The sequence below is a fragment of the Chrysochloris asiatica genome, unplaced genomic scaffold (assembly GCF_000296735.1).
Source record: "Chrysochloris asiatica unplaced genomic scaffold, ChrAsi1.0 scaffold00178, whole genome shotgun sequence".
NCBI lineage: Eukaryota > Metazoa > Chordata > Mammalia > Afrosoricida > Chrysochloridae > Chrysochloris > Chrysochloris asiatica.
Genome location: NW_006408696.1, coordinates 1,583,870 through 1,602,701, shown reverse-complemented (window position 1 = coordinate 1,602,701; position 18,832 = coordinate 1,583,870). Strand labels below are relative to the sequence as shown.

The following is an 18,832-nucleotide window of genomic DNA, read 5'->3' as shown; positions in this document are numbered from 1 at the left end:
CAATAGAATCACAAAGGGCCACATGCTTTTCAGTATAAAGCATTCTCCTTCACTAGGTTGCTATCACAGTGCAGACCTCACTGCCTGAAGATGCTCAGGAGATTTAGTCACTGTTGTCTGTATTTGGTTGTGGAAAAGGCTCTCATTACTATTATTTTTTAATCCAAAGTGCATAGTGAGAACAAATCAAAGCATTTTTTCATTCAAAATCAGTTTCATCTAAGCATCTTCCTATGAGAGGATTGCTCAGATGCCTTACATTTGTTCACCCCAACCTCCAAAACAAAAAGAATAAAATAAAATAAAGAAAGTCAAGCAATTTAGACATTCATCAGCCTGGTAAACAAACTTTGCCAGCAAATAGAAGTCGTACTATTGTAAAGAAAATTGATAAGACAAAAAGTACATATGATGACCCAACCACTGTGTTGTTGGGTAATTTATAAGGTTGACCTCCGACTTCATTGATGTAAAATCCTATTGGAAATATTAGGGCAGCCATACAGAAAAGGATCACTGTAAAACAAACCAAAACACAACATTAGTAACATGGCTTGGTGATTAAGAAAACAATGAAAATTTGGCACAAAGGAAGTTTACATGAAAGGTTGTAGACTGATAACATGATCAACCTGCTAAAACATAGGTTGCTTGTCAAAAGATTTATATATATTATGTTGGCTGCTGTGAAGTACCAGCCAGTTCCAGTAGGTTCCAACTCATAGCAACCCTGATCAAGTTTCTGAGGAGAGACTGGTGGGTCTGAACTGCTGATCTTGCAGTTAGCAGTCTACTGCTAATCCTACAATGTCATACTAGGACCTATCTGTAGTTAATTGTTGTTATTAGCAACATATATTATAGGTCATATTATACTTTTAGAATCCTAACAATTTAGTGTATAGGAAAAGCTAAAATGTTAGACCGATTGCAAACATCAGCATTAAGAAATGGCTTGACCAAATAGTCTCAGTGATCACTCACATACATTAGTCTTGACCACGTAAGAAAGCTAGCTAGAGTCAGATAAGGGCCGAGTTCTCACTCTCTTACTCACTAGCTATGTGCTCTAGGGCAGGCCTCTGGGTCCTTTCCTAAAATAGAGAAGATACTAGAAAGATAAATAGAGTAATATTAAGTTCCTGGCACGGTGCCAGGTCAATAATACACGCTGAATAAATGTTTCCTACTAGGATCCCATGGTCTTTATACTGCCAATGGTCTCCTCGCAGCAGGAACTGGAGAAAAGGTACACACAAGTGCTATTTCTCTTACTTGGATTTAAAGTCAATTACTGAAAAATGTCTCAGACCTCTGGGAAGGTTAGCAAATTATCAGAGTACTGATCTTTTATTATGGACAAGGTTCCAAAAAACTAAATCTCAGATTTCTAAAAACATAGAAGTTAAAGTAGGGGAAGGCAGGGAAATTTTTTAGAATTTTGTTTATATATATATACATATACATATATATATATTTGTTGTTGTTGAGTGCCGTTAAGTCGATTCCGACCCATAGCGACCCTGTATAGGGTTTCCGAGGAGCAGTTGGTGAACTTGAACTGCCGACCTTGCAGTTCAAATGGCTTTGCAGTCTGGTGCATTATATATATGGTAACATATTATTTGTTAAAAAGATCATCAGAAACCTCGAGGTCTGGGTACAGATAATTCCGTAGTCCAATGGAGACAGTGTGTGCCCCTCATTCTTAGAGATAGACTGGCCATTCCAAGAAAATATTTTATGCTTTTGAAAGCATACTGGTCAAACGTTCATAGACCTTCATATCTCTTTGGTGGCAGAAATATCTCTTCAGTAAAAGACATATATTACTATAGGAACTGGATATGAAATATGGAAACTTCCTATTATTACCTGAATGAGAAACTTTGTAAGTTAAACCTATCCCCAGGAATATCAGCAAAGCCCCAGATCACAAGGTTGGCCTGAACTGGAAGACTGGCAGTCCCAACTCCCTAGCGACTGGTCAGAAACCCTATATGGGGTCACTATGAATTGGAACCGACTCAACAGCATTTAACAACAACAATCAATCATCAGGGATCCTAGCGCAACGCTAGAAATGACTTTCATGGTAGCAGGTGCTCCTCAGAAACCCTCCATAGGGTCACTGTTGATTGGTCTTTGCTGTTGTTAACTGTCAAGTCAGTTCCAACTCATGAAGCTTAATATGGGAGCCCTTAAAAAGTCCATTAGAAATCCTTTTCTAGAAGGAAAAGTATAGTAATATATTAAAAGTAACATAGTTTTAAAAATGAGACAGTATCTTAAGAAGAAGACTGATACTCTTGTTTGCTTTGTACCTTTGGGTAGACTATTGTATAGTACACAGGTACAGACTCTGTTTTATTCTGGACAGACAGCACAGAAAACACTACTTCATATGTAAACTTGGATTCATTCTGATACCTACGATAGGACAAATGAAGATTTCAGGTTTTAGAACGTTTGGTCTTTTTGCTGTGTGGTGGTGGGAAAGGTGTGCCATGGAATCAGGTCTGACTCCTAGCGACCCTACAGAAGAGGGTTCCCAAGTCTGTACGTCTTTATGGGAGCAGAAAGCCTCATCTTTCCCCTGAGGAACGGTTGGTATTTTGAATGCTGACCGTGACTCACAACCACTACGCTACCAGAGCTCCTTGTTTGGCTGTGTGGTCACCAGTAAGTACCAGAGATGCCAATACTCACTCATCAGTGTTCTCTATCACCAACTTCTAGTGCTTCTTATGCTTAATATGGTTTGATAAATAAAAAGAAACCATAATCTAAGCAGCTATAATCAATAAAAGAAACGGCACAAAGTTATTGTTTTAAAACAGTTTTGTTTCTTCTTTTTTCTCATTCGACTAATCTAATCTCAAGGGACAATAAAATAATTTCAAAGAAAAGTGCTTGGGAGATAAGCAGATATTAAAGTCGCTCATTCTATCAACTGATGTATCAACGTTATTCCTATTTTTACTGTAAAATAAAAATCTACACTTTATAATGGAATAATCATTTATTGACTATATTTAAAGTACAATTTACCATTTAACAAGAGTTAAATATTATTTTCCAATTTGGTTAGGAAAAGCTTATATCATATCTTAAAGAAGCAGTGAACTTTTAATCTAGTCTTGGTTTTTAATCCAAAAAATTAGGTTGTCTGTACTTTCTAGTGAGAAGATTTAATGTAGGTGAATGAGTTTTTCTTTTAAGCAATAGCAAAATGTGAAGTTACTTTAGATCTTAAAATGTGCATAACACTATCATCCTTTGACTATTAAACCCTGGGCCCTAAATAAATTTGTAAAGACATAACTTCATTCCTTTGTAAATTTGTAAAAACAATAACTCAGATTTATTGCTAAGAGTAAGAAATCAGGCACACTGGCAGATGAGGATGTAAATAAGGGCGGCAGAAAAAGGACAAGGGGCAGCCTTAAAGAAGACACATCTTTGTTTCCCTGTACCTAGGGGCAGCCCCATCATGTGTGAGATCGTTCCCACTGTACACATTCACTAGAAAATGTGAGCATCACCTGCATGAGAAAACTACAGTCTCACTGGGATAGATTTTAAAAACTAAACTCATTGCTGTGGAGTCCATTCTGACTCTGAGCAATCCTCTGAAACAGACTAGACCTGCCCCCTAGGGTTTCTAAGGCTGTCAATCTTTACAAAAGTAGACTGCCTCCTCTCTCTCCCACAGAGCTGCATATGAGTGCTTTAACCGGGGCGCTACCAGGGCTGGTTGGAATAGAAACATGAGGCTTCAAAAAGTTCACAGAAAAATTCCATTACTATTTAATCTTGCTTTTCCACAAACCTTTTGAAGCCGCCTTGAATATACAATGAAGTACATTTTAAAATGCCTAAAAGGACTGTCACCCCAGGCAACCACAATGGTAACAACAATGCATTCAAAGGAAAGTGAAGAGAATACAGCAGCTCTATGCAGCTTCTAGGAACTTAACTCCATGATACATTTCTAAGTTACAAAAACCAAGGGACAGAGTAGTGAGATATCGATGCAGAGAGCACACACACGCATTTATTGTACAGAGATGTTTCTAATCAGAGAACACCTCTGGTAGGGAATCTCAGAAACTGATATACAATGATCACCTCAAGGAAAGGGTTATTATTGGATGGGAGGGTGTAGGGCCACAAGTGAAACTTACTTTTAAATCTTTGAATTATGGATATACATGTATTACCTATCTAAAAAAATAAAATATAAAATACATAAATTTTATAAAATATATAAATATAAAACAAAGGAGAAACACAATGCATTAAGGTAATCACACCCCCACAATAGGGGAATGTGAAGGTGAATGGGGAAAAAAGACAACTCTAGTTCTCGCCTCCCTTGACTGGGCCACAATAACCAATGGTTCATGTGGGAATTTTAATGCTTTCTTTGACTCATAATGCTTTGCTAAATCCTATTCTAAAATCTGGGTATTCAGAGCATGCTGTTGTTGTTATATGTATTCCCATATTTGAACTAAATCCAGAAATTGAATCCTCCGCTGACTTTACTACACTCCTTAATACACTGTATGAGAGTAAGTATTGCTACTGTGGTTCCATTGCCTACATGCACAGGTTTATTCCAAACAAAACATGTTTAAACATTATTCTGTCATCAGTGGATGGCTGCAGACATGTACCCACCCTCAGTGGTGTGGCTCTGTAGGATAAGCATTGGACTGCAAGGTTGGTGGCTCAAACTCACCAGATGCTTCTTGGAAACCCTCTGCAGGGTTGCTATGAGTCAGAACCGACTCCACAGCCTATAACAATAGTCTTGTCATCACCACACATCTGGCAGTATGTCGTACAGTGATGCTAGGAGCAAGGCCACTAGTATTTCATATACAAGCAGAGTAACCCATGGTGGACAGGCTTCAGCTGAGCTTCCAGACTAAGACAGATACAGAAGAAGGAAGAGGCAGTCTACCTCAGAAAAATTAGCCACTGAAAACCTAATAACACTCACTAACACCGGAACATTCATATAGTGCTAGAAGATGAGCCCCTTAGGTTTGAAGGCACTCAAAATATGAATGGGGAGAAGCTGACCTTAATGATGTAGATGGAGCAAAGCTTACAGGACTTTCATTTGCTGATGAGGCACGACTCAAAATGAGAAGAAATAGTTACAAACATCCATTAATAATCAGAATGTGGAATGTATAAAGTATGAAACTAGGAGAAACAGAATGAAATGGACCATAAAAATCAATATCCCAGGCATTAGTGAGCTAAAATGGACTGTTACTAGTCATTTTGAATCAGGGATCATACAGGTCTTCTATGCCTGCGGTGACACATTCATTCATTATCAAAAAGAACATTTTTGTCAGTGATAGAATAGCATCCATATGTCTATCCATGGAAGACCAGTTAATCTATTATTTAAATGAACTTATCAACCACTAACACCAATGATGAAGAAATGGAAGATTTTTATCAACTTTGTCATCTGACATTGAACAAACATTTAATCAAGTTGAATTGATAAATACTGGTAACTGGAATGCAAAAGTTGGAAACAAAGTAAAAGGACCAGCAGTTGGAGACTATGTCCTTGGAGACAGAAACAATGCTGGAGCTCACACGATAAGGCTTTTGTACGATCAATGACTTATGCAAGGCAGATTATCTTTTTCAACAACATAAACAGTGACTTTATGTGGACCTCACTGGATGGAACATACAGGAATCTTTGGAATCCATTACATCTTTGGAAAGAGACAATGGAGTAAATACCATCAGGCAGAAGAAGGCCAGGGGCCGAATGTGGAACAGACCCACTGAGTGCTCATATATAAATTAAGTTGAAGAAAAGGAAAACAAGTCCACAAGAGCCAAAATATGACCTCAAGTATATCCTACCTGAATTTAAAGATAATCTCAAGAATGAATTTGATGCTTTGAACACTAATGACTGCAAACCAGCTGAGTTGTAGAATGACAGCATACAAGAAGAAACCAAGGCTATTAAAAAGACAGGAAGGAAAGAAAAGAAGAAAATGGCTATGAGAAGACACTCTCCTGAAGATAGAATCACTAAAGTGAAAGGAACAAATGACGAAGTGAAAATGCTGAACAGAAGATTTCAAAGGATGGCTTGAGAAGGCAAAGAAAAGTATTATAATGAAATGTACAAAAACTTGGAGATAGAAAACCAAAAGGGAAGAACAAACTTAGCATTTCTCAATCTGAATAAAAACTGAAGAGAAAATTCAAAACTCACATTGCAATACTTTAGGATTGTATGGACAAAATATTGAAAAACTCAGGATTCATCACAAGAAGATGGAAGAAATTGAATATACAGTCACTGTCCCAAAAAGAATGGGTTGATGTTCAACCACTTCAGGATGTAGCTATGACCAAGAACTGAAGGTAAAGAAGGCAGAAGCTACACTGAAAGGCACTGGAAAAAACAAGTCTCTAGAAATTGATAGCATACCAATTGAGATGCTTCAACAGATGGATGCAGTGCTGGAGGTGCTCACCAGGTACACTAAGGAACTTTGAAGGCAGTTATCTGACAAACCGACTAGAAGAGATCCATTATTTGTTCGAAAGAAAGATGATCTAAGAGAATGTGGATACTGTTAAATAGTTATCATTAATATCACATTCAAGTCAAATTTTGCTGAGGATAGTTTAAAAAACAGTTGCAACAGTAGGGAACTGCCAGAATCTTAAGTTAGATTCAGAAGACTGTGTGGAATGAGGGATATCATATATGGATCTTGGAAGCACAGAATTCCTGTGCTTCACTGACTATGCAAAGACATTTGATTGTGTGGCTCATAACAAATGGCTAACATTGTGAAGAACGGGAATTTCAGAACACCTGTGTTCATTCAGAACCTGTCCACAGACCAAGAAGCAGGCGTTAGAAAAGAACGGGGGGTACTTCATGGTTTAAAACCAGGAAAGATGTGCACCAAGGTTGTTTCATTTAACCATACTTATTCTATCTGCATGCTGAGCAAATAATCTAGAAGCTGGATTATATAAGGAAGAATGTAGCATCAGGATTGGAGGAAGATTCACTAAGAAAGACTCATTAACAACCAGTGATATGCAGATGACAAAACCTTGCTGAAAGTCAAGAGGGCTTTAAGCACTTACTGATGAAGATCAAAACTATAGCCTTTAATATGGATTACACCTCAACATAAAGAAAACAAAAGTCTTCAAAACTGGAAATTATTATAAATGGAGGAATGATGTCAAGTTGCCAAGTGTTTCATTTCCAAGTTGACAACCATCGAAGCAGCAATCAAGAATCAAATAACACTGCACTGGGCCAATCTGCTACAAAAGACCTCCTTAAAGTGTGTTACTTTAAAGAGTAAGATGTGCTTGACCCAAGTCATGGTATTTTCAATCACCTAAAATGCATGCAAAAACTGGGCAATGAATACAGAAATCTGAAGGAGAATTAATGCTTTTGAAATATGGTGCTCGTGAAGAATACTGAATAAACCATGGATTGCTAGAAAAACGAACAAATCTGTCTTGGAAGAAGTACACCCAGAATGCTCCTTGGAAGCAAGGCTAATGAAATTTTGTCTCCTGTACTGTGGACATCTAATCAGTGGGACTGGTCCCTGGAGAAGAACATTATGCTTGGTAAAGTAGAGGGTCAATGAAATAGAGGCAGACCCTCAATGAGGTGTTACAATGGGTTCAAACACAACAACTGTGAGGATGGCACAGGACTGGGCAGTGGGGCTTTATTCTGTTTTATGGGGTCACTATGAGTCAGAACCAACTTGAGGCCATCTAATAATAACAATAACACACTTTTTAGGGTACCTTAAAAAAAAAAAAAACAATGAAAATAGTGCTTTCTTAGAAGATCTGTTGGACCACTTAAATTCAAGGCATAGAGGTCAGTTTAGAAGGTTAGGGTGACTATTTCTATGGGAGTCCAAAAGGGTCACCTTGATAAAATTTTCTCAGAGGACACAGGATAATCATGGGGGCTTATCAGGAAGAAGTTGTAAGAATTTGAAAACTGCCTTGGTAAGAAAAAGGCCAGGAAAAGTTGTGCAAAGGAAGTTTTTCCATCATGACAATGGACTTACTCAGTCTTCAAGGGTAGCAGGGCTGTCCTAGGAGAATTTACTTGCCAAACCTTACCCCACCCATTCCACGGCTGTGATCTTGTCCTTCAGACTTCTCATTGTCCCCCAAATACAAAAGAAAATTTAAAAGAATAGGATGAGTCCCTTATCACATTTATTTATGAGCCCTGGTGTGGTGCTGCAGGTTGATGCGTTGGATGGGCAAGGTCAGTTTGAACCTCAAGGTCGGTAGTGGTTCAAGTTCACCAGCCACTCCTCAGACTTCTTTTTAGTCCCCAAATACAAAAGAACATTCCAGTGGAACAGGATGAGTCCCCAGGTGATGCCAAAACGGCTTCAGGGTAGGGTTGCTGTTGTTAGGTGTCATCAAGTTGGTTCCCACTCACAGTGACCTTGAATAGGGTTTCTGAGGCTGTACATCTTACCCGGAGCAGAAAGTCTCATCTTTCTCCTGAGTTGTGGCTGATGGGCTCAAAGTGCAGACCTTGTGGTTAGTAGTCCAGTACCTATCCTAGAGAGCCACCATGCAGGGAATGAGTTAGAGAAATGGGAATATTGCCTTCAGAGGTGTGCTTGCCTTAACAGAGGATGTGCTGAGAAACAACAGCTTCATATTTTGTGGTGTCTTTTTTTTTTTGTTTAACAAAGGTTTCTAAGATTTTGTAGCAATATTTTTTTGACTTAACCTCATGTTGTGAGTAAAAAAATAAAATACTCTTCAAATTCCTTGTAAAGATCCTAATTTAACAGCATTCTCTCTACAATTGCCTCTAAACTCTACTCTCTATACAAGAACTATCTGGAGGTTTATTTGACAAAGGATGTATCACGAACTTTTTTCATTTTGCTTAACAAGAACACAGATGTTTTCCTCTAAATTTTAAACTTAAGAGGGAGATAGTCACAAAAATATAAAAACTGAGCTGGAAACATACATTAACGAGAAAGAGTCATAGAGATACAGAGAAGCAGAGACCCAAGGGCCCTTAAGGATAAACTAAACTGGAACATTAATAATGACACTAGTTCTAAATGAAGATATCAAGTGAAAGCAAGCTTTGTAATAATATTCACTTTGCAAAACCATATGCAGACCTGAGATTCCCTAAGGTACTGCGTGCATGCACTAAATGCCTTTGGGTTTTGCATCCTTCCTTCTATTCTGTTTCTCTGGACTAGGGCTTCTCAACAGTGGCACTAATGGGCCAGACACTACTTTGTTGTGGAGGGCTATCCTATGCTTTGTATGATAATCTCAAAGGTCTCTGACATTGCAAATGTCCTCTAGGAGGCAAAATTGCTTTAAAGGAAAAGAAGCAAGAAAGCAAAATTACAGAAAATATCTTTTCTTGTGTATTTTGTCTCTTTTTGGTTAATCTGAGAAAGCATGTGATGTGATTTGAAATTAAGGCAATTTTGCAAAGTACAAAAGCATGCATAATATATAAATATTATATATAAATAAATATATCACACCTTTGGGCATAACATAACGGAGTAAGAAATACTGGTAAACAATGATAAAATAATCAAATGTACTGATTTACCACAGTCACATTAACAGCTCAGAGCAGAAACTCAAAATCAATGATATTAAAAAACAAATCACCACCTTCATTTAGTTATGTTTTTGGTATCTTGTCTCCTAGATTAATCTTTATCTGACGGAACACACCCAATACCTACAAGAAAAGAAGACCCAAGCCAGTGGTAGCTCCGAGTCACAAACTTGGAACCCTTATGTCACAATGTGAGCAAATATAAAGTTCAACATAAAATAAAATTCATTCTGATACCGTTCCCAATGAAGTAAAATTCAATAAACAAATATTCCATACAAAGTGGTTAGGTTTGGATGTCCGGGTCTCATAAAGAGAGTTCGAAGAACTGGCTAGACAGTGTAGAGGCTATCACAAGGTAAACACAACTTGCACTCTTTGATGATTATGGAGTCCTGATCATGGCTCTTGATTTTCTTCATAAAAAGACCAGAGTGTGTGCCTTCTAGACAAATTTGGTAAGCACAGGTTACTTACTTCCAGTGAATGCTATCCATCGAGCATATTTTGTAGCTTCTCTTCGCCAGTGGGAAGCCACCAGCAAACCACATGTGACAGTCAATGAAATGATCCCCATGATGATAAAAAACAGCGTGGTGACCCACTCTGGGGGAAGCCGGGGCGGGATGCACGTCCGGTCTCGCCCATGGATGGTCTGACATTGTCGCACAAGGCCCACAGTGAGAGCTCCTGGGAAGGTGTAAAGTTGGGAATACTTTAGTAAGTTTAGTATACCCAGGGACTATTCCCTCCACCACCTCTGTAGTCCTTTAATCCTAGCTCTCTTTCAAGCCCTGAGTCCTATTTTCAGCACTCTGATGTAGTTCACAATGTAGTAAAAATTCACTTAGCATACAAAGGGAACTCTTAAAAACAACAACAAAAACCTCCGCCTCCAAGAACAACTGCCTCCTTGGACATGAAGCCGGAAGGACTGGATGATGCCTGGCTACCATTATTGAACATTTTGAGCAAGATTCTATAGGAGAATCTTGATCAAATGGGGGGAAATGCAATACACAATTTAAAATTCTAATGGAATCCAGACTTTCTAAAGCCATTGAAGCTGGATAAACCTCCAAAACTATTATCCTGGGATAATCTTTAAACCTTAAACCAAAATATCCCCCAAAGTCATCTTAAAACCAAATTAGCTTACCTAGTGAAGACTATCTGCCTAGAACATTATATGTTATTCAGATCTATGTGTATAGGATCAAATTAACAAAAGCAACCTGAAAGATTTAGGAGGAGCACAGTGACTCCATATGCTAAGCACTGGACTATGAACCACAAGGTCAGCGGTTGAAGTCCACCAGCCACTCCATGGGGGAATGATGAGGCTTTTGGCTCCTGAAATGATGTGCAGCCTCCAAAACCCTATACAGGGTCGCCATGAGTCAGAACCAACCATAAGACACTTAGCAAGCACCACCACCTGAAGGATTAGATAGGAAACTTAGTGGGCAGTGAGTGTATGCTAATACAGGGGAACAATTCAGAAAAGGTGGGTGAGAATCATTGTACAACGTAAACAATAACTGACGTCACTGCACTGTACATGTATACATTGTTGAATTGCTGTGTTTATTCTCAACATCCATAACAAAAATAAATGATTAAAAAACACACCTCACTAGGCTCCAGGAAAAGGCAGTTCACTTAGTCTTTCATTAAACAAATCCTCTATTGAGGGCTTGTGTGTGGAGCCATATTCTAGACTCCCAGGGAACAAGACAGATGAAGTGCCTGTCCTCACCGAGCTCACATACTACTGGAAGTTTGAACTTTCTATTCCCAAATCCACCATTCATTGTTATTTTGGCCATGAAGAAAAACATTTTTCCAGGAAAATCACAACTGAACAACAAACTTGAAGTAGGTCTAATTATAAGACGTAAATGAAATTATATAATGAATTAAATATAGAAGCAATATACTTTAATAAAGTTAAAAGATTTAATAATATTTTAAGTATTTTTCCATTAAATTAAAAAAAAAAAAAGTTGGAAAAATTAGAGGGTCTCCCCTCTCCACAACTGGTAAATTCGGCAGTTCCTACAAGTGCATATTGCTAAACCATTACTGGCATGTTCAGCAGAAAACCACAAAGGCACTAATGGTTATTCTTAAAATGTACCCTCATTTAACTAAAATGAAAGAGAGTTTTAAAAAACATCAAGTGGTAATTTCCATAAGCATGTTCCCATGTTAGAACCAAGGGCACCCTCTATCAAACTGAGAGTGAAATAATTTATAGAAACTCTGATTAGGAAGGTAAAAAGTAGTTATTTTTTTCCTCTTTTTCATTAATAAGACCGATCAAAATGGTGCAGTGGCTAAAGCATTTGGCTGCTAACCGGAAAAATTAGTGGTTTAAACCTACCAGCCGCTCCGCTCTGAGGTAGAAAGATATTGCAGTTTGATTCTGTAAAGATTTTTGTTGTTGTCTGTTGTTGTTAAGTGCTGTTGAGTCGGTTCCAACTCACAGCAATGCTGTATAGGGTTTTCCAAGGAGCAGCTGGTGCGTTTGAACCTTCGACCTTGCAGATCAAATCGATCAGGACTCCTGTAAATTTCTTTTCTTAGAGTTTTGGTCATAGTTTTCCCATTTTCTGGAAAAAAATAAGCTTTTATTCAGACCCAAACTGGAAACCAAACCTATCCATCCATGTCCCAGAAACCCTAAGGGCCAGTCTGTTCTGGTCTATACGGCCGCTTTGAGTCAGAACTGACTGGACATAAATGGGTTTGGTTTCCAGTTTTGGTCTGAATAAAAACTTATTTTTTCCAGTAAATGGCAAAATAATGACCGAAACTCCAAGAAAAGAAATTTCTGTATCCAGTTTAAAGCACAACAGATTTCTGCATCTTTTTGTCTTGCTATTTTCTCAATGTGAACATACATTTTGAAAGGAAAGGCATTAACCTCTAAGCCATTAACACTTGCATGGACAGCTAGCTGCCTTCTTTGAGAAGAGTCAGTAAAGCTCCTAGAGGGGCTGTGGGAAATTGCCTTGGTGGGAGAAGAGAGCCCATAGCTGGATATGTGCACATGTATGTACAAGGGGGCGGCAGACAGTTGGAGGGAAGGTGCTTTCCAATAACTTGTGTTTTGCCTCTGATACATTTTTAGAAATAAACCAATGAGTTGAAGAAAAATGGAAGGACAAAGTGGTATGGTCTCAAATCTGAGTTGTAGCTGAGTTTTCTCTCCTTCAATGCTAACTCTACCTTTAAGTACAGTGGGAAAGGCTAATAGATAAACAAGTTGTACTTTCTTCTCTCAAACAATCTAATAATTAGGCCCATATGGTAGTCTTTGCAGAGGCACAAACAGCATGGTGATTATGTGGCTGTCACAAGCAGACCTGGATAGAGTGGGTGAACTTTCAAAGCTACCCCTACTCCTCACACACATCCCCACCACACCCCCCCACGACATACACATACATACACACACATGCACGCGCACACACACACAGCCAAAGAGAACAGCTCAACATTTTGGATGTTCTATTGCTAATCTTTGTCAATTTGTGGTAATTGCTCCCAGTAAAAAGGAATGGACGGAGGTGAACAGGTACCAGAAAATTACATGATTGTCCTTAAAATGAAATACGAAAAGTTTCCTGGAAAAAAACCCACATGTATACATCTTATTATAAGAAAGCATTCCATTGTAATTTTGGAAATAAAGAAGGCATTCACAGCAGTGCCCAAGAACTCAACAGGAAACTGCTGCTGACAATTCAGCAAAAGATTTCTAACAAAAATTACCCTCTATGCAGTCACTGTTCATTTGTAAATGCTGTAATTGCTATAAGAAAAGACAACAATGAAAGACCCTCTGACAACATGTAACACTGTGGATTCTGATCATAGCAGCATCCCCCGCCGCCCCCCACACAACTTAACATACAATGAAAGTTTCATTGTTAATTTTCTAAATAACTGGTAGATACAGATTTCATTTGGTAATTTTTTTGGCTGGCATATATTTAAAATTGTAGATTTGGTGATTCATAACGAAAACATCTCTCCTTCAAAATATTTCTCAGTCTCCTTATGTTGTCTCTCTTATTCTGTTTGTGGACATGACAAAGTACTAGGGATCCAATTTAACTAAAGCTTGTGTGACTGTAGACTGAGTAGGGTTCTTCCTCCTCCTCTCCTAACTGGCACAACACCATACCAAATGAAGACAAACAGAACAAGTTAAAAAAAAAAAAAAAAATTATAGCCGTATCTCTCACAAACCAAAAAAAAAAAAAAAAAATTATAGCCGTATCTCTCACAAACCAATTGGAAATGACCTGACAACTTTAGGTGAGATGTGCTGTTGTAGTTACAAGATCTCTTTATCATTCAGCAGTTATATTCTGGAAGAAAAGAAAAGCGAATGCAAATTGGTGACCTGAAGGGGCACTTTATATGAGAAAATCAATTCACTATATTTTATTTTGTGTCTCTCATGTGTTCAACATTGTAGCAGTCAAGAGATCCTACAACGAAAACTAGCTCCCAGGGTATTTTCAGTGAAAGTCTACTTTCCTTAAGTAAAATAAGCTATACTAGTGCTGGTACTAACAGGGGCCTGACAATATTATTGTTAAAATTCATTTTCTTGAGTAAGAATCCAGCTTAACAAGATTTTTAAAGCCCTCTTAAAAATGTAAGAGGACTTTAAAATTTTGTGGAAAAGTTCATTATCTTTTTATTTTAATTTTTCTATAAACTTTTAAAAGCACCTTTGTGCTTTTCCATAAGCTACCTGGGGGATTGGCAAGGGCAATTTTGCTGCTACTATTAAATCTTGTCAATTCAGGTACTGTTAACACCTAAACTTTCACCAGCGTATATTTCAATTTCATCTTTTACTTCAAAGAATTATCTCCTGTCTGTAGATTAAAATCCATCAATCACAATGACTAGCCAAGATCTTTAACTCCTCTACATTCTTTTAACAAATCTAGTCTGTATCACACAATACTGCATTTTCTGTTTTAAGTTTTTATTGTGAATTGAGTGATAGTTTACATGGGAGAACACTGGTTCTACACCCATTGTTTCATTGCAATGATTACAATCTCAACAGTATTTGTTTCTATTCGCTCTGGTTTTTTTGGATATACACAAAAACACTCAGGAATATATAATCATTTAAACGACCAAAGAGCACATTCTGCAAGCCTGCCTCCTGGCTGCCAGCACACAGCTTTTCACTTTCCATGAGTCTAAAGTCCTTAGTTGCTCTATTTCTCCATGTCCTCATCCTCTGGTGTCGCTGCTTCTCTGGATACAGTCCCACGTTCTGCTCGTGCTCGTCTCCCTTGATGGTCCTAGGGCTTCTGCATTTGCTTTAAAGGTAGCTTCTTTTTACCCCAAAGAGAACATGAGCTTTTCAGGAGGGAACTGCACTGTCTACACCATTGAAAATTCCATAGAATGGCAGCAGGGGATACAAAGCAGGAATTAATAAGCATTTGGTAAGTTTAAATGAATTAAAAACGTGTCATATGTAAATCACACTGCATTAATTAAGTTCTCCTATAGAACTGTCTTGTCTTACTCAGTGTGGTTTTCCCAGGGCACACTAATTAAACACAAGCTCAGCCATTCACTAATTTTTATTTTATCCAACAGGTTTTTTGCCTCTTGAAGGGGCCTATAATTTCATTCCATCAAAAAGCCAATCCATCTTTACTCTGCATCTGTTTCCTAGGTAACAAATCCAGACAAATAGGAAACTTGCACACAATAGCAAAAAGAAAACCAAGCTAGGAGCTACAGCATACCACATTCCTCTCAATATCTCACCTGTGTATCATGATTCACAAAGGAAGCATCATAATGAGTCTTATCCCATTAAGTGGGTGATAGCTTAACTAAGGAGGCTTTTGACACTCGTGAGCTACAGCTCCAGAGATAATAACTGATTTGACACACCCAGTCTGAGAATGTCTCCTGTGGCAGTGAGGATGGTTATAAAGCAAGGCATCATTACATGGACACAGTAATACAGGGTTGTGAAGCAGAGACAGTCTGTCAGAACCATTCATGCGTGTCAAGTGCTTGCCAACAATGGACATAGAGAGGGCTATCCCATATAGGATTCAGACCTGATAAAAAGGTGAAGTTACAAGGCAAATTGCCTTCTCCCACCTTCCATTTCTATTCTCTCCTGCTCATAATGTTTATGCACCCAAATGTAACAAACCATAATCCAAAACCGAAACGAACTTAAACTCAAATCCCTTTATCAAAGCATGCTCTCCCTTTTCAGCTATAGAAACTGTGATCTAGATCTCTTGCTGGATTTTCTCTCTGGGGTCTAAAATACATGTTCTTGACAAGTTGTCCCGTTGGTAACACAGATTAAATGTAATTAACCACCAACATCTTAATGATTGATAAAGCGTTAACATACTTTCCCTCCCAAGAGCATTTGTTTACAAACAAGGGACAGTACTCCAACTTAACTGAAATCGTGTGCTTCATGTCTTAGTGTCAGGTTGGCAGAAGATATTGAGGATCAGGTGAGGACAGGGCGGACTGGGAAGGGAGAGGACCCCAATGTATGCAGAGATGCACATATCCCTGTGCAAGTAACACCCTGCTGCTGGGTGCCTTTGAGTTGGTTATGGATCACAGCGACCCCATGTACAACAGAACAAAATACTGCCTGGTCTTCCACCCTTGCAATCGCTGTTGTGTAAGCCCTTTGTTGTAGCCACTGTGTCCATTTATCGCATTTTAGAGCCTCTTTTTTACTGACCTTCTACTTTACCAAGCATGTTGTCACTCTCCAAGGACTATTCTCTCCCAAAAACATGTACAAAGTACATGAGACAAGTCTCAACATCCTTGCTTCTGTTTGTACTTATTCATTCTTCTGATAGTCCATGGTATATTCAATATTCTTCACCAACACCATAATTCAAAGACATCAAGGCTTCTTCAGTCTTCCTCATTCATTGTTCAGTGTTTGTGTGCACATGAGATGAAAGAAAATACCAGGTACCCCTTAGTCTTCAAAGTGACATCATTGCTTTTCATCACTTTAAAGAAACCTTTTGCAGTATAGCTGCCCAATGCAATATGTTGTTTGATTTCTTGACTGCTGCTTCCATTGGTGTTGACTGTGCATCCAAGTAAAATAAAATTCTTGACAACTTTAATATTTTTCTCTGTTTATCATGATATTGCTAACTAGGTTAGTTATGAGAATTTTAATCTTATGTTGAAATGTAATCCATATGGAAGGCTGTAGTCTTTGATCTTCATCAGTAAGGGCTTCAAATTTTCTTCACTTTCAGCAAGCAAGGTTGCATTGCATGCATATTACAGGTTATGAATGAGCTTTCTTCTAATTCTCATACCATGTTCTTCTTCCTAGAGTCCAGCTTCTAGTATTATTGCTCAGCCTGCACGCTGAATGACTATGGTGAAAGAACACAACGCTGACGCGCACCTTTCCTGCTGTTAATCCACCCACTGTCCCACTGTCTGTTCAAAAGACATAAACACAATGAAGTGTTCTGGAATTCCTATTCTTCACAGTGCTATCTATAATTTGTTATGAACCACATAGTTCAATGCTTTTGCAAGCCAATGAAAGACAGGTAAACTTTCTAGTATTTTCTGCTTTCAGCCAAGACCCATCTAACATCATTAATGAAATTGCTCATTTCACATTCTCGTCTATACCTGGTTTGAATTTCTGGCAGTTCCTTGTTGAGGAACTGCTGCAAACATTTAAAAATGATCTTCAAGCACAGTCTTACTTGTATGTGATATTATTGAGATTGTTCTAGAATCTTTGCATCCCATTGGATCAATTTTCCATGGAATGGGCACAAATCTGAATCTCCTCTAGTCCAATGGCCAAATAGCTGTCTTCAAATTTCTTGGCATAGACTAGTGAGTGCCTTCAGTACTGTATCAGTTTGTTGAAACATTTTATTTTGTATTCCATCAATTCCTAGAGCCTTCTTTTTCACTAATGCTTGAATCTCTTTCTTTAGTATCATTGGTTCTTGATCATATAGTACCTCCTGAAATGGCTGAATGTCGACCAATTCTTTTTATACAGCAATTCTGTATATCTTCTTGATGCTTGACTATATACCCCAAATAATCCTTCAATATTCCAAATTGAAAGTTAAATTTTTCTTCAGTTCTTTCAGCTTGAGAAATGCCAAGAGTGTTCTTCCCTTTTGGTTTGCTAGCTCCAGGCCTTTGCACAATTCATCAGAAAGCTGCCCTCTTAAATCTTGTTTAGCTCTTTTACTACATCATTTCTTCCATTTACTGTGGCTATTCTATGCTCAAAAGCAAGTTTGAGTATCTTCTGACATTCATTTTGGTTTTTCCTTTTCCCCACCACCTTTTAAAACTTTTTATTTTGAATTTAGTGAAGGTTTACAGAAGTTTACATTAAACAAATCATATACTTCACTTTATTACAATGACTGCAATCCCCTTCATGTACCATCAGCTAACAGTATTTACCGCTATGCACTTTAACTCTTGCATACCCTAGCAGCTCTTAACTTATATATAAAACATAAACACTGAAAATGAAAGTGTACTGGCAGCTTAAAAACTTTAAATTCTGAATTTATTCACCAAGAGCATGACTAGTGGCAATGATTTTTAAGACAAGAGAGCTCAAGAAGGTGGAGTTGGCGCTGGATGGCGAACTAGGCAGAAAGGCCATGCAGACACCTGTCAGTGAAAGCACAAAACTAGGGAGAAACATGCTCAGTGGATGTTCCAGAACTCTGAACTTCAGATAAACAGATAAATAAGTAGGTTTTGAGTGCTTACCAGGAATAAGATTTGCAACAGAAGCAAGAAAGGAGGTGGCTTCTGATCCAGGGGAGTCAGCGGGCTGCACCACAGTCATTGTGAATGGGAGTGGATGGAGAAAGGGACGGGAGAGTGCTCCCAGTGCAGAAACCAGCCAGTGATCTGCAGAAAAAGAGGTGCGAATGTCTTTTTTTCTACTTTCTCATGTCTTCTCTTTTGCTCTATTGACTCATCTCTGCACTGGTGATCAGAGTGGAGACTTACAAGAGTACACACTCCCAGGAAAGGTCCTACACATTGTGCAAGCAAGATTTTGCGACATTGCACTGTTCT

At 38.3% G+C, this 18,832-nt stretch overlaps 1 protein-coding gene across 1 annotated transcript in view; it reads right to left on the bottom strand.

Moving 5' to 3' along the window:
• Nucleotides 1-331: 331 nt before the first annotated feature.
• The window catches only part of LOC102812968 (uncharacterized protein C16orf52 homolog B-like), a gene marked incomplete at its 5' end in the record, with an annotated part of 84,916 nt that continues 66,415 nt past the window's right edge, over nucleotides 332-18,832 (bottom strand). The window contains 2 exons of the mRNA XM_006871992.1: nucleotides 332-516; nucleotides 10,163-10,375. Of these exons, the coding sequence (XP_006872054.1) occupies nucleotides 332-516; nucleotides 10,163-10,375 (398 nt within the window). The remainder of the gene's footprint in view (nucleotides 517-10,162; nucleotides 10,376-18,832) is intronic.